Source organism: Haliotis asinina, chromosome 10, assembly GCF_037392515.1.
Source record: "Haliotis asinina isolate JCU_RB_2024 chromosome 10, JCU_Hal_asi_v2, whole genome shotgun sequence".
Lineage (NCBI taxonomy): Eukaryota > Metazoa > Mollusca > Gastropoda > Lepetellida > Haliotidae > Haliotis > Haliotis asinina.
Window position 1 is genome coordinate 19,172,269 of NC_090289.1, and position 22,144 is coordinate 19,194,412.

The window sequence follows — 22,144 nt, forward strand, 5'->3', positions numbered from 1 at the left end:
TCTGATGGAGTGTCAGAGTCAACAGAAGGCACATTTTCCTCTGATATATGAGTGAAGCCAGGTTGCTGAATACTGTTGGGCTCCTGATATCCTGGCTGTTGTATAGGTGGAGTAAGGATTTCAAGAGGAATCTGTGGGGTACAAAGTGGGTGAAGAGGTTGATCAGGTTGGTCTTCACTGTCTGATGTGTCATCGTATGTGAGTTTGTCGTGAGAAGTCTTGATACAAAATGGCAACTTGTAGCATTCTGACAGCTTAACTCTGTTTGAATTGTTGCGTAGCTGAGATCCTGTAAACTTGCGAATATTGCACCATATGCCATCCTTGTAATTACTAGATAACGAGATCTTGCACATGTTTTGTTGCGATCATTGTGGGTATACCAAGTCACCAATCTCAATCTGGTCAGTGACAGGACGATGACTCTTAGGAACCTTTGATTTTTCACTGTGAGTGTGATTTGATGTATGACTAACATGTTGGTCCATAATCAGCTGTTTGTCAGACATAGGTAATTGACAAAGAGTGAACTCCGCCCCTTGGGATTTCCCTCCCCCTTCTGTTTTACATTGCCTACCAAAACCTCGGAGAAGTGTTTCCTCTAACATATATACCATCAATGATGCGTAAGTAGAATGTAGATGATCATTTAATGAAGCTACATAGGAATAACTGAATCAAACATGAAATCAATTTAATGACAGTAACTATAAGTAGATAATTTAACCCCACTCCCTTCATCAGCTTGGTTTCTGTGTGGTAGAACATCTGTTTACGGATGAGAGATTTGTGGTTTCAATCCCGCTTCGTGAAAAACTTTGTATTGTGAGTTTAATCTTGAACGATATTTTTCAAACACTCCTGAATCATTTGAATGTTAGTGTTCATATAAAGTTAGGAAAAGTAAAACCTGGGAAGTGGTCTTACTATCGAAAAGTAGAACCTGGGAAGAGGTCTTTCTAGCGAAAAGTAAAACCTGTCCCTCCAAAACAAAAACCTCAAAAGTGGTTGTTCCGGGAAAACAAGAGATGACCTAATATATAGTGAGAAGCACACTTTAGGTTTATATTGGAGGTACCATTCCTCGTGTCTGGGCTACTTTAAGGGCTTTATATTGAATAGAGTTGAATTTTTTACGCCTCGTCTGTCTGTCTGTCCATCAGTCCGTTCACAATCATTTTGTTTCTGGAGCATAACTCAGAAACCATTCAATATTTTTAGACCAAACTTGATTGATATAATAATCTCAACCTATAGTTGTGCCTTTTGCTATTTACAGAGTTTGGGCATTTTTATTTTTTTTGTTTTTCCATGGACCATTTTGGTGTTAGTCTAATGGTGGGGTGGGCTTCGTTTTCGGAGCAGAACTAAAAAAACATTCAATATTTTTCTGCAAAACGTGGTAGATATATCAATCAGACCCCAAAGTGGTGCCTTTTGCTATTTAAAGGTTTTTGTGATCTATTATTTTCTCGGTTTCTATGGAAGCATTTGGGACTTTGTCTCAAAATGGAGGGATGGGCTTCATTTCCGGAGCAGAACTCAAAAACTGTTCAGTATTTTTCTGCAAATGTTACATACATCAGTCACAACCTAAAATGGTGCCATTTGGTACTTACAGGTTTTTGTGATATATTACTTTCTTGGTTTCAATGGAAACATTTCGGGCTTAGTCTCAAAATGGACTGATAGGCTTCGTTTCTGGAGCAGAACTCAAAATCAGTTCTTTATTTTTCTGCAAAACTTGATAGATATAGCAATCAGAAGCTACAATGTTGCCTTTTGCTATTTACAGGTTTTTGTGATTCTTTAGTTTCTCGGTTTCCATGGAAATGATTCAGACTTTTCCGCAAAAGTGAGAGGTATGTTTCCGGAAGGAGCACATCTCAAAAAGTTCCTAGTATCTGTCAGCAAAACTTGGTAGATATGTGTGGCAGACCCCAACATGGTGCCTTTTGCTATTTACAGGTTTTTGTGATTTTTAATTTTCTCAGTTTCCATGGAAATGTTTCGGAATTTGTCTCAAAATGGAGGGATGGGCTTTGTTTCCAGAGCCAACTCAAAGACGGTTCAATAATTTTCTGCCAGACTTGGTAAATGTATCAATCAGAACCTAAAGTGCTGCCTTTTTGCTAGTTACAGGCTTTTGTGATTTATTATTTGCTCAGTTCCCATGGAAACGTTTTTAACTTACTCTCAAAAGTGAGAGGTGTGTTTAGTTTCCGGAGCAGAACTCAAAAACGTCTTAATATCTGTCAGTGTTACTTGGTAGATATGTGTGGCAGACCCCCAAAGTGGTGCCTTTTGCTGTTTGCAGGATTTATTATTTTCTAGGTTTCCATGGACATGTTTTGGACTTCACATGTTTCAGAGCACAACTCGAAAACCATTTCATATCTTTCAAAAGATCTTGGCAGATATACGAGACAGATCTTGAAACGGTGACTTTTTCTGATTACAGATATATGGCATTTATGTTTTTCATGGATTCCATGGAAACAATTCAAACAGTCTAAAAACACAATAAGTAACTGTCAGATGATTAGTCCTTTTAAACATGTGGGGGCTAGGGGGATATGTCACATTCTGATGACTTTTGTTCTTTGTTTGTGGCTAGGTCTGGAAAATTTGGAGGAACAGTTTTTTAAATTCCCTTTATGCCTTTAGAGGGGAATATGAGAGAATTTCAATAATTTCAATAATTTGCTGTGTGAAAGCTAAAGTTATCAAAAACATATACCCAAAGTTTCAAGTACAAATTATGAATATTTACGTCTTAATCCCGAAAAGAGTTTCTGTTAATTCACAGCTTCGGCCATTATGCAAATTCCTCTGGAAGTCACGTGACCTTTCCGCTCGTGACGTCAAATGTGACTAGCTTCCAAAGACCAAGCGCTCCAGTAATACAAGTCGTGTTGTTTCTGTTGTTTTAGCAAATTTTACGTTAGTTTATTCAGTTGCCTGGGGCGCATGGAATCATTGAACAATGAAAAGAACCACCATTTTATCCGTTTTCCAAGTATAAAGACAGATTCAGGCAAGAGAAATATTCTGATCATTCAGAGTCAGGTGTCCTTACTTTCAACACCAGTTGACATCGGAATGCCCTCATCACAGTCACACCTAAGACTATATTAAAGTGCAATGAAAGCGTCTCTTTGTTTTTAAACTGTGATACCATAATTCATGTAATTCATCTGTTAAAACAGATTAATTAGTACTTCATGAATAAAGTTTATACAGTCAAACCCCGTTGTGTCGAACTCGTCGGGTCCAAGGGGAAAGTTCGACTTATCCGAGTGTTTGACACATCCGTCAGCATTGAAAAGACCAAGAACCAACACGACCACGGTGCTTAACACATCGTTATTTTGCAGTAGGATACACATACGAACAATATATCTTTGCAATAAACGTTTACGGTAGTATTGATCTTTAAATTACAACATATACAAATGTAAATCAATTCAATCACTTTATTCGTCATGGCAAATAAATATACATACAAAAAGATAAGAACAAGAATAATTTAATAAACTCACAAGCGTTCCCATTTAGTTGACAGCACTGATTCATTTTCAGTCAGTATAAAAAGATGTATAGTTCATACATCCGGAATCGGAATGTACATACGTGTACATGTGGGGAATTCATCTCTTAAAAAAATCCGAAACCGAAATTACAGTCTGTTTGGCGTTCGGGCATGGCATCACAGCAGAATTGATCAAAAAGTTTCTTAATGTACCAAGTTGGTTGGACTAACTTTTCTGCTTGTGCCATCAGTAAAGCACCACTTACATTAGCACTGCTATCCCTAACCATTTTGAACCATTTCAAAAGTGCTTCCTCAACGTCATCAAATTTAGCAGTACGCATTCTCTTACGAGAAGGTGAAAAGCTTGACTGAACAAATGCCTCTTTGATTTTATCAGCATTTTTAATCCATGTAGAAAGTGTATTTCTGGGTATGCCAAATTCAGTTGCAATTTCTGCTTTGGATTTTCCACCCGACTCCACAGCTATGACAGCCTTGTATTTTGTCTCTATTGTCCTCACAGATAATTTTCGCTTTTTATAGGTGTAACATGCGATCCAGTTATCCCCCCGGGCTGATCGGGTCCTTCGCTGAATTGCTCTGCCATGTTACTACCCGTACTGGTTAAAAAAATTGATCCTACACCTTAAATACTAAACCAAAAACAAAACATCAATTTAGATAATCCAACTCCGTTTTCCTCACTTCTCATTTTGTATTTTCAAGGAAAGCACATGACCGCTAACATAGACTGTCACATGACAACAACATGCCCTATTGTTTGTTTAGAGATATCCTGTCGGTCTGTGATCAACGTGTCACTGGTAACAAGTTAATTATGGTTAATTGTTTGAGTAATGTTCAGTTGGTAAGTGTGCTGACAATGTGTGTATAGATGCGTAGTAAAACATATCACTTGATTGTTGAGTCCGTTAATCATTACTTTTGATCTTTAGGTAGCACGTTTATGAGTATGACTTCCGATTGCGCGACTGAAGTTTTCACTTGCAACAATCAGCTTTGACAGTTCAAGACAAAAGGGTAAAGTTGTACTTGTTAGAGCCTTTGGGGACCTTAAAATGAGTTCGACACAACCAGGAATTCAACACATCTAGTTCGACACATCATTGTAAAAATAATGATAAATATAAGGAAATCGACAGGGACCGAGATGTCAGTTCGACACATCCGAGAATTCGTCTCCACCGAGTTCGAGACAATGGGGTTCGACTGTATATCACACCTTAACAATATAACTGAACCGATAAAACCGATTATTCAACAGTTGTTTATATGACGAACTTACGAAAAGAGAAATGTTATTCAAAGATGTCCCTCTGAGATAAACATTTCTAATGCGTTTATCTTGTAAAAGAGGTTATTCTTTTATAAATACATTTATTGTAATTGTTAGCCACCATTTCAAGCTCTCTGTACTTGACAAATATCTGTACTATGGTATCTGTATCATGGGCATGTGCCCCCCTTACGAAATAAACACAATCTGACGAACTTACTAGTCTGTGTTCCCGAGTTTTCCGATGTTGACATCAAGTGGTCAAGATGTTAAAATTGTAAGTAATTTGATCCATGTATAGATTATTAAGCATATTTCCTTCACAGCTGAATGTAAAACCAGTCAAATAAGGCCATGTTTGGCTGGTGTGGTAGATACGCGATGTTTCTACTCAAAGATGTATTATAAAGTTTTGGTTTGAAATGTTAAGAATGGAATCATGCCGCCTTCCTCACCAGTGTTATCTATTCCTATAAAAGCTTGATGAAAATGGTAAGCATACATGGGTTTCAGATATCCGCCACATATTTTTCACAACTGGTGTTTCATATGTTTGGATAGAGCAAGATGTACAAAAAATACAAATGTGTAACAGCACTTTTGCATGAAGAATCAGTGATATATATTCCCAGTTTTACCATGACACTCTTTGTACATCCACAATTTTAAGCAATTACTTGACTTTAGAATTACCGCAGAATTTTATCACATTTTGCTGTCCTGATCAATTCCTTGGTTTTGTTTCTTAATTTCTTAGCTAAATGTAATTGGGAATGGTCCCTTTTTGACTGGTCAAGGGCCTTTTTTCTTGCCTTTCTGACATTTTTGATTTCTGTGCTCCACCATGGGACTGGTTTTTTTTAGTGCAACGTTGTGAAGGAAGGTGGGAATGCATTTTTCTGGTATATCTAGTATGGCTTCAGTGAAGTTACTGCTGAAGGTCTTAATGTCTCTGTTATAAATGATGGTGTGTCAATTTGTTTACATAGTGTGATGAATTTATTCCAGTCTGCTCTTTTTATGTTGTATTTAATTTCAATATGTGTGGTGGATGGAGGGGATGGTAGAGGTATTGGGGGTGGGGATGTTTGATGTGATGGTAATTTGATGCGGCAGTTGTCACTGCACCAGGTGTCATCCAAAACACAAGCTTGTGTAAGTTTGGGTGTGGTGATGGTTATGTCAATGGCTGTTGGTGAATGGAGGTGGTAAAAGGGGTATCGGGTTGGCTGATTGTTGTTTAGTGAATTTAGGGTTTTTTTTGAGTATTAAGTCAGGTGCAAGGGTACCGTTGAAATCTGTATTGGGTCTTGTGCCCCACAGTGGATGATGTGCCTCCGAAGTCCCCTAGGATAATTAATAGAAGGTGTCCAAATCTTGGTAAAAAATTTTGAGATTTTGTCTTCTATATTCATTGATAATAGTTAAGTCTTTATTATTAAGTTTAGTTTTGATAGAGAGGACATCTAAATTCTTGTACCAGGATTTGCAAAATGGTATAGTTTAGTTTCTCTGCAATGATGATCCTCTGTTGGGACTGGCCTGGGTGGTTAGTGGGCTGAGGTCTATCATGCCCAATTTAAATGTAGCCTGGTATTTTGGGGGATAATTTTGTTTCTTGCACAGCAGTGATATTGGGGACAATTTTGTTTGGGGCTATGAGTGCCTTAAGCTCATGACCATGTGCTGAGAGACTGTTACAACTCCACCATATTATTGCCTGGTTACTGCAATTTGGAATAAAAGTTTAATGAATAAAATCATGGTATGGGGCAAGAATTTTGAAGAATAAAGAGAGCTAGAGAAGCTTGGGGTAAACTCAGTTATTAGAATGGGTTTTTAAGGGCATTGAGACGGCTGGCTAAGTTTTATTTAATGGTAAAGTTTTGATTTGTGTGCAAGTGTGTGTAATATTTTGGCCGCAGGTTTGTCCATGTGATGATGGATTCGTCAAGTTTGTTAAGATTTAAGGTTTGTTATCTCCCTGGCATGTAATGCGTGGGCATATAGTCGATGCCTCCTCCGTCTGTCCGTAATCATTTTGTTTTTGGAGCACAACTCAGAAATCGTTCGATATTTTTAGACCAAACTTGATAGATGTAATTATCTCAACCTATGGTTGTGCCTTTTGCTATTTACAGATTTTTGGCATTTTAGTCTAAATGGTGGGATGGGCTTCATTTCCAGAGCAGAACTAAAAAAAACGTTCAATATTTTAGATATATCAATCAGAACCTAAAGTAGAGCCTTTTGCTATTAACAGGTTTTTGTGATTTATTATTTTCTCTATTTCCATGGAAGTGGTTCAGACATAGTCTCAAAAGTGAGAGGTGTGTTTCGTTTCCATAGCGCATCTCAAAAAGTTCCTAATATCTTTCAGCAAAACTTAGATATATATGGCAGACCCCAACGTGGTGCCTTTTGCTATTTACAGGTTTTTATCCCCCCGACATCTGTCTGTCCGTCCGTCCGTCCGTCTGTAATCATTTTGTTTCTGGAGCAGAACTCAGAAACCGTTCAATATTTTTAGACCAAACTCGATAGATATAGTAATCTCAGCCTGTGGTTGTGCCTTTTGCTATTTACAGATTTTTGGCATTTATATTTTTTTCGTTTTTCCATGGACCATTTTGGTGTTAGTCTTATGGTGGGGTGGGCTTCGTTTCCAGAGCTGAACTCAAAAACCGTTCAAAATGTTTCTGCAAAACTTGGTAGGTATATCAATCCGAACCTAAAGTGGTGCCTTTTGCTATGTACAGGTTTTTCTGATGTATTATTTTCTCAGTTTCCATGGAAACGTTTCGGACAGAGTCTCAAAATGGAGGGATGGGCATTCTTTTCCGGAGCATAACTCAAAAACCGATGTGATTTATTATTTTCTTGGGAATCCATGGAAATGTTTCAAACTTCTTAATATCTGTTAGTAAAACTTTCTAGATATGTGTGGCAGACCCCAAAGTGGTGCCTTTTGGTTTTTAAAGGTTTTTGTGATGTATTATTTTCTTGGTTTCCATGGAAATGTTTCGGACTTAGTCTCATAATGGAGGGGTGGGCCTCATTCCCAGAGCACAACTTGAAAACCATTTCATATCTTTCAAAAGATCTTGGCAGATATATGAAATTGTGACTTTTGCTGGTTGCATATATATGGCATTTATATTTTTCATGAATTCCATGGAAACAATTCAAACTTAGTCTAAAACAACAATGAGTAGATTGTAAACTTTCTAGATATGTGTGGCAGACCCCAAAATGGTGCCTTTTGTGATTTCCTTTTTTTTTATGTATTATTTTCTCGGTTCCATGAACATGTTGCTGACTTCGTTTCCGGAGCACAACTCGAAAACCATTTCATATCTTTCAAAAGATCTTGGCAGATATACGAGACAGATCTTGAAAGGGTGACTTTTTCTAATTTCAGATATATGGCATTTATATTTTTCATGAATTCCATGGAAACAATTCAGACTTGGTCCAAAAACACAATAAGTAACTGTCAGATGATTTGTCCTTTCAAACATGTGGGGGCCGGGGGAATATGTCATCTTCTGATGACTCTTGTTGTGATTTATTATTTTCTCAGTTTCCATGAAAATGTTTTGGACTTAGTCTCAAAATGGAGGGATGGGCTTCGTTTCCAGAGCAAAACTCAAAAACCGTGCAATGTTTTTCTGCAAAACTTGGTAGATATATCAATCGGAACCTGAAGTGGTGCCTTTTCCTACTTACAGGTTTTTGTGATTTCTTAATTTCTCAGTTTCCATGGAAATTCTTTTCGGACCTAGTCTGAAAAGTGAGAGGTGTGTTTCGTTTCCGGAGCAGAACTCAAAAACCATTCAATGTGTTTCTGTAGAACTTGGTAAATATATCAATCAGAACCTGTAGTGGTGCCTTTTGCTATGTACAGGATCTTGTGATGTATTATTTTCTTGGTTTCCATGGAAGTGTTTCGGACCTAATCTGATAAGTGAGAGGTGTGTTTCGTTTCTGGAGCAGAATTCAAAAACCATTCAATGTTTTTCTGGAAAACTTGGTAGATATATCAATCGGAACCTAAAGTGGTGCCTTTTGTTAGGTTCAGGTTTCATACATGTGGGGTCCGGGGGGGATATGTCATCTTCTGATGACTCTTGTTGTGGTTATTATTTTCTCAGTTTCCATGGAAACGTTTCGGACTTAGTCTCAAAAAGGGGTGGGCTTCATTTCTGGATCATGTCTTTCCACAGATCTTGGCCGATATGTGAGACAGTTCTTGAATTGGTGACTTTTTCTGAGTACAGATATATGGCATTTATATTTTTCATGAATTCCATGGAAACAATTCAAACTTAGTCGTAAAATACATCAAGTAACTGTCAGATGATTTGTCTTTTCAAACATGTGGTGCCCAGATGATGTGTCATCTTCTGATGACTCATGTTTTAATTCTGTTGTAAACATGTCAATAGTCTGCTTACCCTTGATAGTTTTAGAATAACACTGATAACTACAATATGTGTTTATGTAAATTGTTGTTTATACAATGACATCACATCTAGCGAGGCTTTATTCATTCCTAATCAAGCACTTCCGGTTATGTAGTCTGCTAGGTGGGCAGTGCCTGCTCCATCGGCCATGATGGACACAGGGACTGGGCAACTGTCTTCCTTGGCAGACATTTGCCAAACCTACATTACCCAGTATCTTATTCATACTTTGAATGTTTCAACAAAGTTTCAGTTGCAGAAATATGATGGAAACTAATACTTCTTAGTTTCAGTTTTGTAAACTATACGGAAACTCTCATTGTGTGTTTTCATATACTGAAACCCAGCGGAAACCTACATTACCCAGTATCCATTAGGTTTCCGCAACAACGGAAACCAGGTTATTTTTGCTGTGCAGCGTAATGAAATTCAGGGATATGCGGCTCGCTTGTTAAATGTTGTAGCACATTGAAATTCCTTATTCTTGTATGTAGTATATTTAAAATCTTCTCAGTGTTAACTGACTCCCCCCATTAAATTAATGGTTTTAGAAATCAGGAACAAGGGTTACGTGACACATTTTAACAGAATGTCATGATATGTATTTTAGGAATAGAGTTAGTTTCTGAGACAACAGAGGCAGAACTACTGGATGCAGAGGGAACAGTGCCAGAACTGACCAAGGGTGTTACAGTTGCCTATACGAAACCTGCGCTAAAGGAGGTAAGCTGTTTTATTAAGAAACATGGTGGAATTGTCACTTGAGCTCAAGTAAAACTCAAAGGAAACCATGTATCAGCTCAGTTTTTGTTGACTTGCCCATGTTACTTTTCATTTTGAAGTCTCCTCAGACAAAGTGAGGCCTAAGAAGATGAAACCTACAGTGGCTGATCAGAAACAATTGGAAGTTCAGATCCAAGGTCAATAATTCAGCTTGACCTGATCAAGTGAATACTAATGCATTGCATGACCGTGTCACAACTGGTAGTTCCTATTATTATGAAGAGGTGTGCCTTTGTCAGGTGATAGTCAGCATGTCCGAACAGCCAAGACCAAGTTGCCAAATGACATCTCAGTCGTGAGAAATTGTCAGTTAGTAAAAAAGTTCTGTAATGAATCCATGAATACATGTTTTGCTAGAATGCAACAATACAACAACATTCTCTGCTGCCCTATTTAATGAAGTTAACTTGACCAGCCATTTGTCCCATATAACCTCCCGGGTCATGCATATGTAGAGTAGCTCAGGTCAAGCTGAACAGCCTCTAGATTTCTCACCCATTTTGAAAATGTTTGCCCAGCTATGACCTTAAAGGGGCACTAATCTAGAGCAATTTCCGTAGATTTGTTTTTATCCATCTGTTCGTCAGTGCATGTTTGTCTCTTCAGTACCAGAACTTCAAAACTGTTCACTATTTCTTCCCCAAACTTTGTACCTGTTAGCACTTTTGGATTTCTGAATAAAACGTTTTTGTGTTTCCATGCCAACAGGTTTGGCTTCCACTGAATTTGGTGGTAGTTTTTTTTTCTGGAGCAGAACTTAAGTACCTCACAATACTCTTCTTCCAATTTTGCACAAACACACCAAAACATTTGACGTGTTCATGAAGAGTATTTTGCCATTGTGGGGGATATTGATGACTTTGTCTTCTTGTTGCTTTTGTTATTGTATTTCTCCCATGAGTAACCAAATTCTTGATTGGTTCATGACCTCTGCTGCACCACCTGCATGCACAGTTGATATTATAAGTATAGACTGATCAATAAATCTATTTTACCTGATAATATTTTCATCTTTATTATTTTTATAACAAATAAAAACATTTTGAAGTTTAACCATCTGCCAGTGGTAAAAAACATTAGGACTGTACATCCTTATATTGTGTCTTATTATGCTAATTAGTATATTGTAATATTTCTATACGTTTTGAAACTTTATAAAATGCACATGCACTGCCTAGTATGTTGTCTAATTACACTTTCCTGCAGAGAAAATATGTTTCTGTATAATGCTATAACAAATGAACTAAATTAAAATGCAAATATCAAAATTATTACAGGCTTAAGTTACAGCAACAGTGACAGACTATTACATTGTTGGAAGAATGTATCCATCAATATCCACACAAAGGAATTATATGTGAAGCTGACAAAAGAATCCTGTGCCATGTCATGTGTATTTTAACAGTCTAATAAGCAAAAAAACTGATTTTTCAGGCTTTTCATATTGGTCAACCAAGATAGCAAACCTGACAAATATTTTGCATTATGTTTGTCTTTCCTTGAAAAAATAATTTAGTTACCCAATAAAGAGCAATCAGTAAGTGTATTGGCAGTTAATGATTTAAGGAAAGGAAGCACTTTATAACAGGGAAAAGACAGTATAGATAAGTAAATCTACATACACTACATACTACCTTTTGACAAATCCACTGTGGAAGATAAATGCAATTAAATTATCTGCTTATAATTCCTCTTGCTGCGCTTCCATGTGCATATTACATAACACGTAAAACATTTGCCACATCAGACCTTAATTTATGATGTTGAGTGTTCATTAACTGACCCTAATTTGAATGATGACAGATATCATGTGTAGATTTACGACCACCTAAATTATTTGAAGGATACGAACAGGATTTCATTGATGCATAATAAATACATGTACTCATTTGTTGGTGTACTTAGGTTAAAAGCTGTATATACCTATTTATCTTTTTATCATCTGTCTGTCCGTCTGTCCCTCCGTCCATAATCATTTTGTTTCCGGAGCAGAACTCAGAAACCGTTCAATATTTTTAGACCAAACTTGATAGGTTTAGTAATCTCAGCCTGTGGTTGTGCCTTTTGCTATTTACAGATTTTTGGCATTTATATTTTTTTTGTTTTTCCATGGACAATTTTGGTGTAAGTCTTATGGTGGGGTGGGCTTCGTTTCCGGAGCAGAACTCAAAAACCTTTTCGATATTTTTCTGCTAAACTTGGTAGATATATCAATCTGAACCTATAGTGGTGCCTTTTGGTATTTACAGGTTTTTGTGATTTATTATTTTCTCGGTTTCCATGGAAACGTTTTTGACTTAGTCTCAAAAATGAGAGGTGTGTTATGTTTCCGGAGCAGAACTCTAAAACTTCTAAATATCTGTCAGTAAAACTTGGTAGATATGTGTGGCAGACCTCTGTGTGGTGCCTTTTGCTATTAACACGCTTTTGTGATTTATCATTTTCCATGGAAACATTTCGGACTTAGTCTCAAAATGGAGGGATGGGCTTCATTTCACCCGGAGAACTCAATGAACATTCAATATTTTTCAGCAAAACTTGGTAAATATATCAATCGGAACCTAAAGTGGTGCCTTTTACTATTTCCAGGTTTTGGTGATTTATCATTTTCTCAGTTTCCATGGAAACGTTTTTAACTTACTCCCAAAAGTGAGAGGTGCGTTTCGTTTCTGGAGCAGAACTGAAAAACTTCTTAATGTCTGTCAGTAAAACTTTCTAGATATGTGTGGCAGACCCCAAAATGGTGCCTTTTGTGATTTCCTTTTTTTTTATGTATTATTTTCTCGGTTCCATGAACATGTTGCTGACTTCGTTTCCGGAGCACAACTCGAAAACCATTTCATATCTTTCAAAAGATCTTGGCAGATATACGAGACAGATCTTGAAAGGGTGACTTTTTCTAATTTCAGATATATGGCATTTATATTTTTCATGAATTCCATGGAAACAATTCAGACTTGGTCCAAAAACACAATAAGTAACTGTCGGATGATTTGTCCTTTCAAATATGTGGGGGCCGGGGGGATGTGTCATCTTCTGATGACTCTTGTTTCCAGAGCTGAACTCAAAAACTTCTTAATATCTGTTAATGGGCATTCTTTTCCCGAGCATAACTCAAAAACCGGTAGGTATTTCAGTCAGAATCTGAAGTGGTGCCTTTTGCTATGTACAGGTTTTTCTGCTGTATTATTTTCTCGGTTTCCATGGAAACGTTTCGGACAGAGTCTCAAAATGGAGGGATGGGCATTCTTTTCCGGAGCATAACTCAAAAACCGTTGTGATTTATTATTTTCTTGGGAATCCATGGAAATGTTTCAGACATAGTCTGAAAAGTGAGAGGTGTGTTTTGTTTAGGGAGCAGAACTCAAAAACCATTCAATGTTTTTCTGCAAAACTTGGTAGATATATCAATCAGAACCTATAGTGGTGCCTTTTGCTATGTACAGGATCTTGTGATGTATTATTTTCTTGGTTTCCATGGAAACGTTTTGAACCTAGTCTGGAAAGTGAGAGGTGTGTTTCATTTCCAGAGCAGAACTCAAAAACTTCTTAATATCTGTTGGTAAAACTTTCTAGATATGTGTGGCAGAACTCAAAGTGGTGCGTTTTGGTTTTTAAAGGTTTTTGTGATGTATTATTTTCTTGGTTTCCATGGAAACGTTTCAGACTTAGTCTCAAAATGGAGGGGTGGGCTTCGTTCCCACAACTCGAAAACCATTTCATATCTTTTAACAGATCTTGGACTTTGCTGGTTACAGATATATAGCATTTATAATTTTCATGAATTCCATGGAAACAATTCAAACTTAGTCTAAAAAACAATGAGTAACTCTCAGATTATTTGTGCTTTCAAACATGTGGGGGCCGGGGGAATATGTCATCTTCTGATGACTCTTGTTACCTATTTAAGTAAATTTCAGATATGTCTAGCAATGTCAAAGGGTGTTTAGTTTACGGATTCCAATACATCAAATGTTCAAATTTCTTGGTACTAGTAGTTCCAAAATATATAATTAAACAAATTCTCATCATCTACAGGAATGGGATTGGTGGGATAGCCTAGTGGTTAAAGCATTTGCTTATCACGCTGAACACACAGGTGTGATTCCTCATATAGGTACAATGTGTGAAGCTCATTTCTGGTCTCCTCCACCATGATGTAGCTGAAATGGTGCTAAAAGCAGCATAAAAGCATACTCTTTCACTTACTCCCTTATTCTGAAAGAATGGAGATATTGCTTCAATTTGATTACATTTTATGAAATGAGAAACAGTGTGTTACGTCGCCAACTGACCCTTCGCGGTATACTGGGGTTCTACTGCCATCGTTCCCGTATGTAACATAAAAATAGCAGACAGAAAAGTAGCTGCAGACAAACCAAACTTTGATACTAGCGTCCAAATGGACGTTTCCACAATGAAACGAATATGCTGGGAGTCAAAGATGAACAAGCACAGATTTGGTGACAATGGTATTGTATTGGTAACTTCAATCTTAGAAGGGCGGTGGGGTAGCCTAGTGGTTAAAGCGTTCGCTCGTCACGCCGAAGACCCGGGTTCGATTCCTCACATGGGTACAATGTGTGAAGCCCATTTTCTGGTGTTCCCCGCCGTGATATTGCTGGAATACTGCTAAAAGCGGCGTAATACTTAACTCACTCACTCACTCACTCAATCTTAGAAAATACACAGTACAATGGTGCCAGTCAGACAATTACAAATTGTGGAACAGGGTGAGTCAGACACACAAAACTATATTCAAAGTACTAGGTAAGCACGGACTATGGGTATCAGTCAAGGAACTATGCACACTTCACCATGAAAGAAAGGAATGAACGTAGACATACTCTCTAGATGCCTAGTAAATAGTAATTCTTACAGTTGGCTAATCAAAACTACCTACCCCATAGAGCATATGAGGAAGGTGAACCATATTTACCCATGTCCGGCCTCCTAAGGTCCTCCCCCAATGTCCCTAAGTGCAGTGGCAATGTCCAGCCCAATTTCGCCTGACCATGGACTTGATTTTTGGAATGAGCAGACGTCGTAGGAGACAACTACCACAACAACCGTCTCAGACCCCCAGTCCCCAGGAATTGTGCTTTTTCAATTCTGAAAACATATGATATTACTAACTATAGTGATTGTAAATATGTCCATCCACACATTGATGGTAAGCTGAGAAAATTCCCAAAGAGGCTACTTGAATGTTATAATCATGATATTAGTTTAAGAGAATACAGGGAATAGGTTGGTATACTTTGTAGTGAAGGCATTTTTCCAAGATTATAGATGTAAGAAACAGTTTACTCCCTAAGAAAGGTCAGGCTATGAACTTTCAAATGATACCAAATGTTATGAATGAAGCTTTTGTAGAAATGAATAATAAAGGAAACAGGGTACATAAAAGACACTAGCTCCTCTCACTGGAGTAGATATTCCTGCAGGAATGGTAGCTTACCATTACAGAGTGTTTCACCAGATCATTTCAGCAAACATGAACCACATAACAATGTTTGGTATGTATTTACAACGTCTTTAATATTTATAACGCAATGTTTCTGGGCTACTTGTTGCCCTTCATCAGGTGAATGAGAGAATATGATTATGAGCAAAATATATGGTAATCATATTCTGTCATTCACTAGATGAAGGAGCAAGAAGTAGCCCAGAAACATTGTACTGTAAATATTAGAGACGTTGTAAATCCATATAAAATGAGGTGTCTGCTGCTGCACCATCATCATCGGGAAGTATGGATAAGTCAGCTTTTTCGAAATTGTTGCTGCCTTCTCCCAATTTTATATATTAAATGTATAATTTTTTATATATATACCAGTTTCGCAATACAGAAAGCTAGATCCCTTTAGAAATATGAGGGAACCACTCGATGTGAAAGCTGTGTGTCAGTCGGCGACCATCACCCCCAATCCGAGCACACTCAATCAAAACCTACCACTGCTGGTCCAATTCTCTAACCTGGTCATGAACGACCAATGTCCCTGGCACAGTTCTACTGGCGTTTCACATTGCTTTGACTTCCGACAACAACAAACGTGAACTTGTCCTGAACCTTGGTCATACCATCGTCAAGAAAACCCACTATCAAAATCAGTGGCAACATCTATCTGTTACACCTGATTAGCTAGAAAAATCCAACGAAAATTAATTATGCAAAACCTGTACCACCTCAATGTGTGGTTACAAACTGGACTGTAAAAATTTGGGTGACTACTACAACATATGTTGCTGCTGCTAGCCAGTGTATCTGAGACTTTCAGAAAAATGTGTTTGAAACAGTACAGCCTAGAGCCTGCATGGTATTTCTCCTCCCCTGGTCTCTCTTGGGACACATTGTTACAGAAGACCGATGTTGGATTGAAACTGCTAATGAGTTGTGACATGCACCTGTTTATAGAGGACTTGTCAGGCGGGATTTCCATGGCCGACAAACGCAATATGTAGGCCAATGACAAGTACATAGAAGGCTACAACCCCTGCAAACCAGCCAAACACATTCTTTATCTCGATGCCAATAATTTGTACTTTTGTGCTATAAGTCAGTATCTACTGAGGGATTCAAATGGTATCCTCGTCTGATGTCGACATTGATTGCATTGCAGCTGTCCTTGAATATCCCATGGAATCACACTTATCTCACAATAGCTCTCCTCTCACTCCTGAACGATAAATGGTGAACCTGCTCTGGATGTGCGAATATCAGTAAAACCTATTGGGAAAAAACAAGTTGACCAGCATGGAATAACTTGTACCGAACTTGATTAACAAGAAAAATTTACATTGTTCACTATCACAACCTGCAGCTGTACACATCATTGCAAATGAAACTCACTAAAATTCACTGAAGTCGATCAAAGTCCTTCGATGGAGCCTCAGATAAAAAGGATTTACGAAAGCTGACCATCAGCGATTTTCAAAAGACTACAAACTCATGAACAGCGCAGTATTTGGCAAGACGATAGAGAATTTGAGAAAACGTGTGAATGTGAAACCAGTCTGATCAAGCGACACAGAAAAACTCAGGAACCTGATAGTCAGCCCAGCATTCAACTGAAGCAAACTATTCGATGACGATTTGGCAGGGCTGCACATGAACAAAAGCCACAGTAAATTCAAACGACCTGTTTACATGTGGATGAACCTGATAGCCAGCCCAGCATTCAACTGAAGCAAACTATTCGATGACGATTTGGCAGGGCTGCACATGAACAAAAGCCACAGCAAATTCAACCGACCTGTTTACGTGGGGATGAGGACATAAACATAAAAAGATGCACCTGTATGACACCAGTGACAATTTGAAAGGACACCTGATACACAACACTGTCAACAGAAAAGTGCTTGCCAAGATGAAGGATGAATGTGCGGGCAAGCTTATCATGGAATACATTGGCTTGAGACCCAAAATGTATTTGATAAAAAAAGCAGACAATGATGAAATCAGAAAGGCGAAAGGCATGACAAAATATGTCAGCAAAACTTTAGTAGTTTCCAATGAGATTATACGAGGGTTGGCTGAAAAGTTCTCAGCCTGAGTGGTTTTTCCCCACCAGGTAGAGACAGGTGTTTGCCACCAATGAGGACAATCATTTAGTGAATCATAGACACAAGAACTACAAATGTACTAATAGTTTTATCTCAACTACAGCTCTTTAGGTAAACCTACCCTATGAAATCATCAGAAATGGACAAAACTGAATACAGGGCAGTCATCAAGTACTTGCAAAAGAAAGGGATGTCCCCAAAACAGATACATGCTGACATGGTCTCCACTCTAGGGGATGATGCTCCTTTATTTTCCACAGTAAAGAAGTGGGCTGCAGAATTTAAGCGTGGTAGACAAAGCCTTGATGATGACCCAAGGCCTTCAACAGCAACCACTCCAGAAAACATCACACGAGTGCTTGATATGTTGATGGATGATCGACGATTGACTACTCGACATATTGCTAGTGTAGTGGGCATCTCTCATGAGAGGGTTGAGCATATTATCACCAACGAATTAGGAATGACTAAAGTTTCTGCAAGATGGGTGCCAAAGCTCTTGACAGCAGAACAGAAACGTGTCAGGTTCCAGAAGTCACTTGACAATTTGCGTCGTTTTGAAGCAGATCCCGATGATTTTGTGGCACGATTTGTAACCATGGATGAGACCTGGATACATCACTTTCAACCAGAAACAAAACTACAGTCAAAACAGTGGAAGCATCCTGATTCACCAGCTCCGAAGAAAGCCAAGTCTGTTGGTATGTTCCTTCAGCTGGAAAGGTGATGGGATCAGTCTTTTTGGATTCCAGGGGTATTCTGCTCATTGATTATCTTGCGAAAGGTCAAACTATCAACGGCAGATACTATGCTGATGTACTGAACCAGTTGCGAGAAGCAATCAAAGCCAAACGACGAGGGATGATCATTAAAGGTGTCCTCTTCCACCAAGACAATGCGCCTGTTCACAAATCGGTGGTGGCCATGTCAACAATCCACGATTGTGGCTTTGAACTCATTGACCATCCTCCTTAGTCACCTGATTTGGCTCCTTCTGACTTCCACCTATTCCCCAAAATGAAAAGGGAACTCGCCGGTCGCCATTTTGCAAGTAATGATGACGTCATTTCCGCTGTGACTGATTTTTTTAGGGTAGCTGAAGAAGATTTCTTCCTGACCGGGATTCGGGCCTTGCAGCATCGCTGGCAAAAGTGTGTGAACTTGGAAGGGGACTATGTAGAAAAATAAATTACAAACGTGGACTTCGTACTTTTTTTCACAGTGAGGCTTAGAACTTTTACAGCCAACCCTCGTATAATCATTTGAAGACGATGTATTGCACTGATTAATGCAACATGAATCACATGTTGCATCACAGATGCACTGCAAAAGGCAAAACATGGAATTATAACATATTTTGTTTGTTCTGTATAAATTCAACACCCATATTTCTAAGGAATTTACTGTTTGATTATACTGTATGTGGAAAGATTACGATAGTGCCTATCTATAACACATGTTAGAGCATATGGGTGTCTTCACTATACATATTGTGTACGATGTGCTTGTGTGAGCTTTTGTTTGGCATTCCATTCCCCAATTAGGGGAAGTGGAAATATGGAAACGAAGGGAGGTGTCTGCACAAGATGCTGATGCTGACCTCTAGACAGTTGGAGTACATGGATTTGCTTAGAATGGGAAATTATATTTGAAAACAAGTAGAACTCATTTCACTTTGAGCTTTGTAGGTGTTACTCATGAAGACATATAGCTATAAAAGAAATCAAACATCACTTGTACTTCTCCAAAGCTTCTCTGCTGCTTTTTAGTTTCTTTTGTAATTACAATTAATGCTCATCTTAACACTCACACTGTTCAGGATATATAGTTTTAAAAGATATCAAACATTGATTGTACTGTTAGACTGAGCTAAAATAGATAACAAGCTATTTAGAGTGCAATTTACATAAATATGACTGGACTAAAACTGTTAAAGTGCTATTCACTTTTTACTCCATAAGTGTGCTATATATGTTGTTTTTGTGCAGTTGAATAAAGAATACATAGTTATTTTATGTAATGATGTTGCATTATTATTGTGAGCAAAATTTCTTACTTGTAAGAATTGTACTAGGCAAAGTTAATGATGGGCAAAACTAATAATGGGCAAAGCTCCATACACCTTTGATACCGGGAACTTTGCCTACAGGGAACTGTGCCCAACACATTTTTTACAAGGGAGGATCTTTGCATATGTAAGTTACACACACTCAGTAGCATTTGCCTTTTTGTTGCAAAAACATTGCCTGATTAGGGTAAACACATTTAGGCATTAACACCATTCTCCATGTATACTCAATTAATAGGGTTGAAACAGCTCTTGATAAGAGGTGAAATAACCCATAATGTTGTTGTTGAGTATTGTCATGCATCAGGTGGCAGGGCCCCTGCATGGATCCTCTTATTCCTTTCCTTCAGCATTATTACGATAGTTGTCCATTCATTTTTTCTGTTTGTCATGACTTCTTTCAAGTCGCTGATGGAGCCAAAATTGCGTATGGTTGAGAGTTCTTTGCAGTCAAAGAGGATGTGTTCTGTAGTTTCTGGGTCTTGATTGCATAATGGACACATATCACTGTCTGTCAGATGAATTTGAACAGATGGCTTTGACAAGGGTTGTGGCCAAGTTTGATTCTGGATATGAGAACTTGATCTTGCCTAGAGAGAGATTTGTAGCGCAATGGATTTTGGTGGTCTTGTAACTTGTAGTATGAACGACCTTTCACTTCATTTGCCCATTTATTCTTTCACAGGTGCTGATTTTAAGTTTGTTTTTAAGAGAGGGATCCGTGGGTATGTGCTTGTTGACTGGACCATTCATTGATGCAGTTTTGGCTATTTCATCTGCTGTTTCGTTTCCTTGAATGCCTATATGGCTGGGGATCCACTGAAGAGTGATGCTGTCCTGTATATCAGAGATGAGGTCAGTTATTGTCTTGGTTTGATGATAATGCTCTGATGGAGTGTAAGAGGACAGGGCTTGAAGTGATGATTTGGAGTCTGACAGGATGACATATTTTTTTCTAGGTAAATCGTTTCTCGATTGAACAAACTGGATCTCGTGTAGTGCTCTTTCAATTGCAGAAAGTTCAGCAGAGACTATGGAGCATGTTGAAAGTGGAATGTTGATTTTGCTTGAAGTGTACTATAGATAGACTCCAGCTCCTGCATTTCCTGTTGATGGATCTAGTGAACCATCAGTGGAAAATCTTGAAATGGTCTTCATAGCATTCATGTATGACTTCCAGAGAGAGCTGATGTAAGTAAGCTGGAATTTCAGCCTTTGTGGCATTACCAGGCAGGCAGTCAGTGATGGAGATTTGACTCCAATCCCAGGGAGGTGTTTTGTCGATGACTGCAGTTTTGATTGGTCTTATGTCAGATTTCTTTGGAAGTTTGATTTTCCTCTCGTGGAGGAGTGCAGATGACCTCTGGTAGAAGCTTTTTGGGTCCTTTATATCCACCTTGACATAACATGGTGAACCAGCTGGCATGAAATGTTGCTTAATTCGTTTGATCCCAATTATTGTTTCTGCATTAAGATTGAGAGGAAGAATGTCAGCCTCAATCTCCTTGGCAGGAACTGATGTTGATTTCATGGCTCCCGTTATCAATCTCAGAGCCACATTCTGTATTTTGCAGAGCCTATTCAGTTGGGTTTTTGAGCAAGAGGACCAAATCTCCATGGATTATGCCATTTTGCTTCAGATGTAAGCCAGGAAAAAAGTTCTTAATGTTGTGAACTAAGCTCCCCATTCCTTCACTGCTATTATTTTCAAAAATAGATTTTCAATATGGGGCTTCCAGCACAGTGTCTGCTCCAGTGTAAGACCCAAAATCTTTGGAGTTTTGTTGTATTTGATTTTCTCCCCATCAATTTGCAAGTCAAGATTGTGCAGTGGAGGTGAGTGTTTTCTTTTCAGCATGATAACAGAGTACTCTGTTTTCTCTTTGGATAGCTTGAGTTTCCACTTGATAGTCCATTGATGAATTTGTTCAAGGCATTTGTTGAGGCTGTTGACAATCACATTCAGGTGCTTATGGGTTAACAATATTGAACCATCATCAGCATATGTCACTTGCAAGCATGGATCATTGACTATGGATGGCAGATCATACATCATTATATTGAAAATTGTTGGACTTAGGTCTGCTCCTTGTGGTGTTCCTGCTGCAATATGGAAATTGTCAGATATTGTTTCTCCCACTTGCACTTTGAGATGCCTTTCACTTAAAAAAACTCTTGATGGTCAATCTGAGCTGCCTTGGCAATCAGCCCTTGTCACCAAACCTTATCAAGCGCTCCTTCTAGGTCAATAAGGACAACCACAGTGTAGGATTGTTGGTTGAAGCCTTTATACCAGTGCTCAGTGATTTGCATTAGAGCATCAATGGTGCCTGCCTTGGGTCTGAATCCACATTGTGATTGGAAGAAGACTCCTTCATTTTCAATCCTCCAGCTGATGCATTTATTGAACATTCTTTCCAGCAGCTTTC

General features: G+C 38.3%; 1 protein-coding gene across 1 annotated transcript in view; it reads left to right on the forward strand.

Moving 5' to 3' along the window:
• Positions 1–22,144, forward strand: part of LOC137299184 (ubiquitin-like modifier-activating enzyme 5) — a 126,868-nt gene that overhangs the window by 99,435 nt on the left and 5,289 nt on the right. Inside the window, exon 11 of the mRNA XM_067831758.1 lies at positions 9,909–10,021. Within this exon, the coding sequence (XP_067687859.1) occupies positions 9,909–10,021 (113 nt within the window). The remainder of the gene's footprint in view (positions 1–9,908; positions 10,022–22,144) is intronic.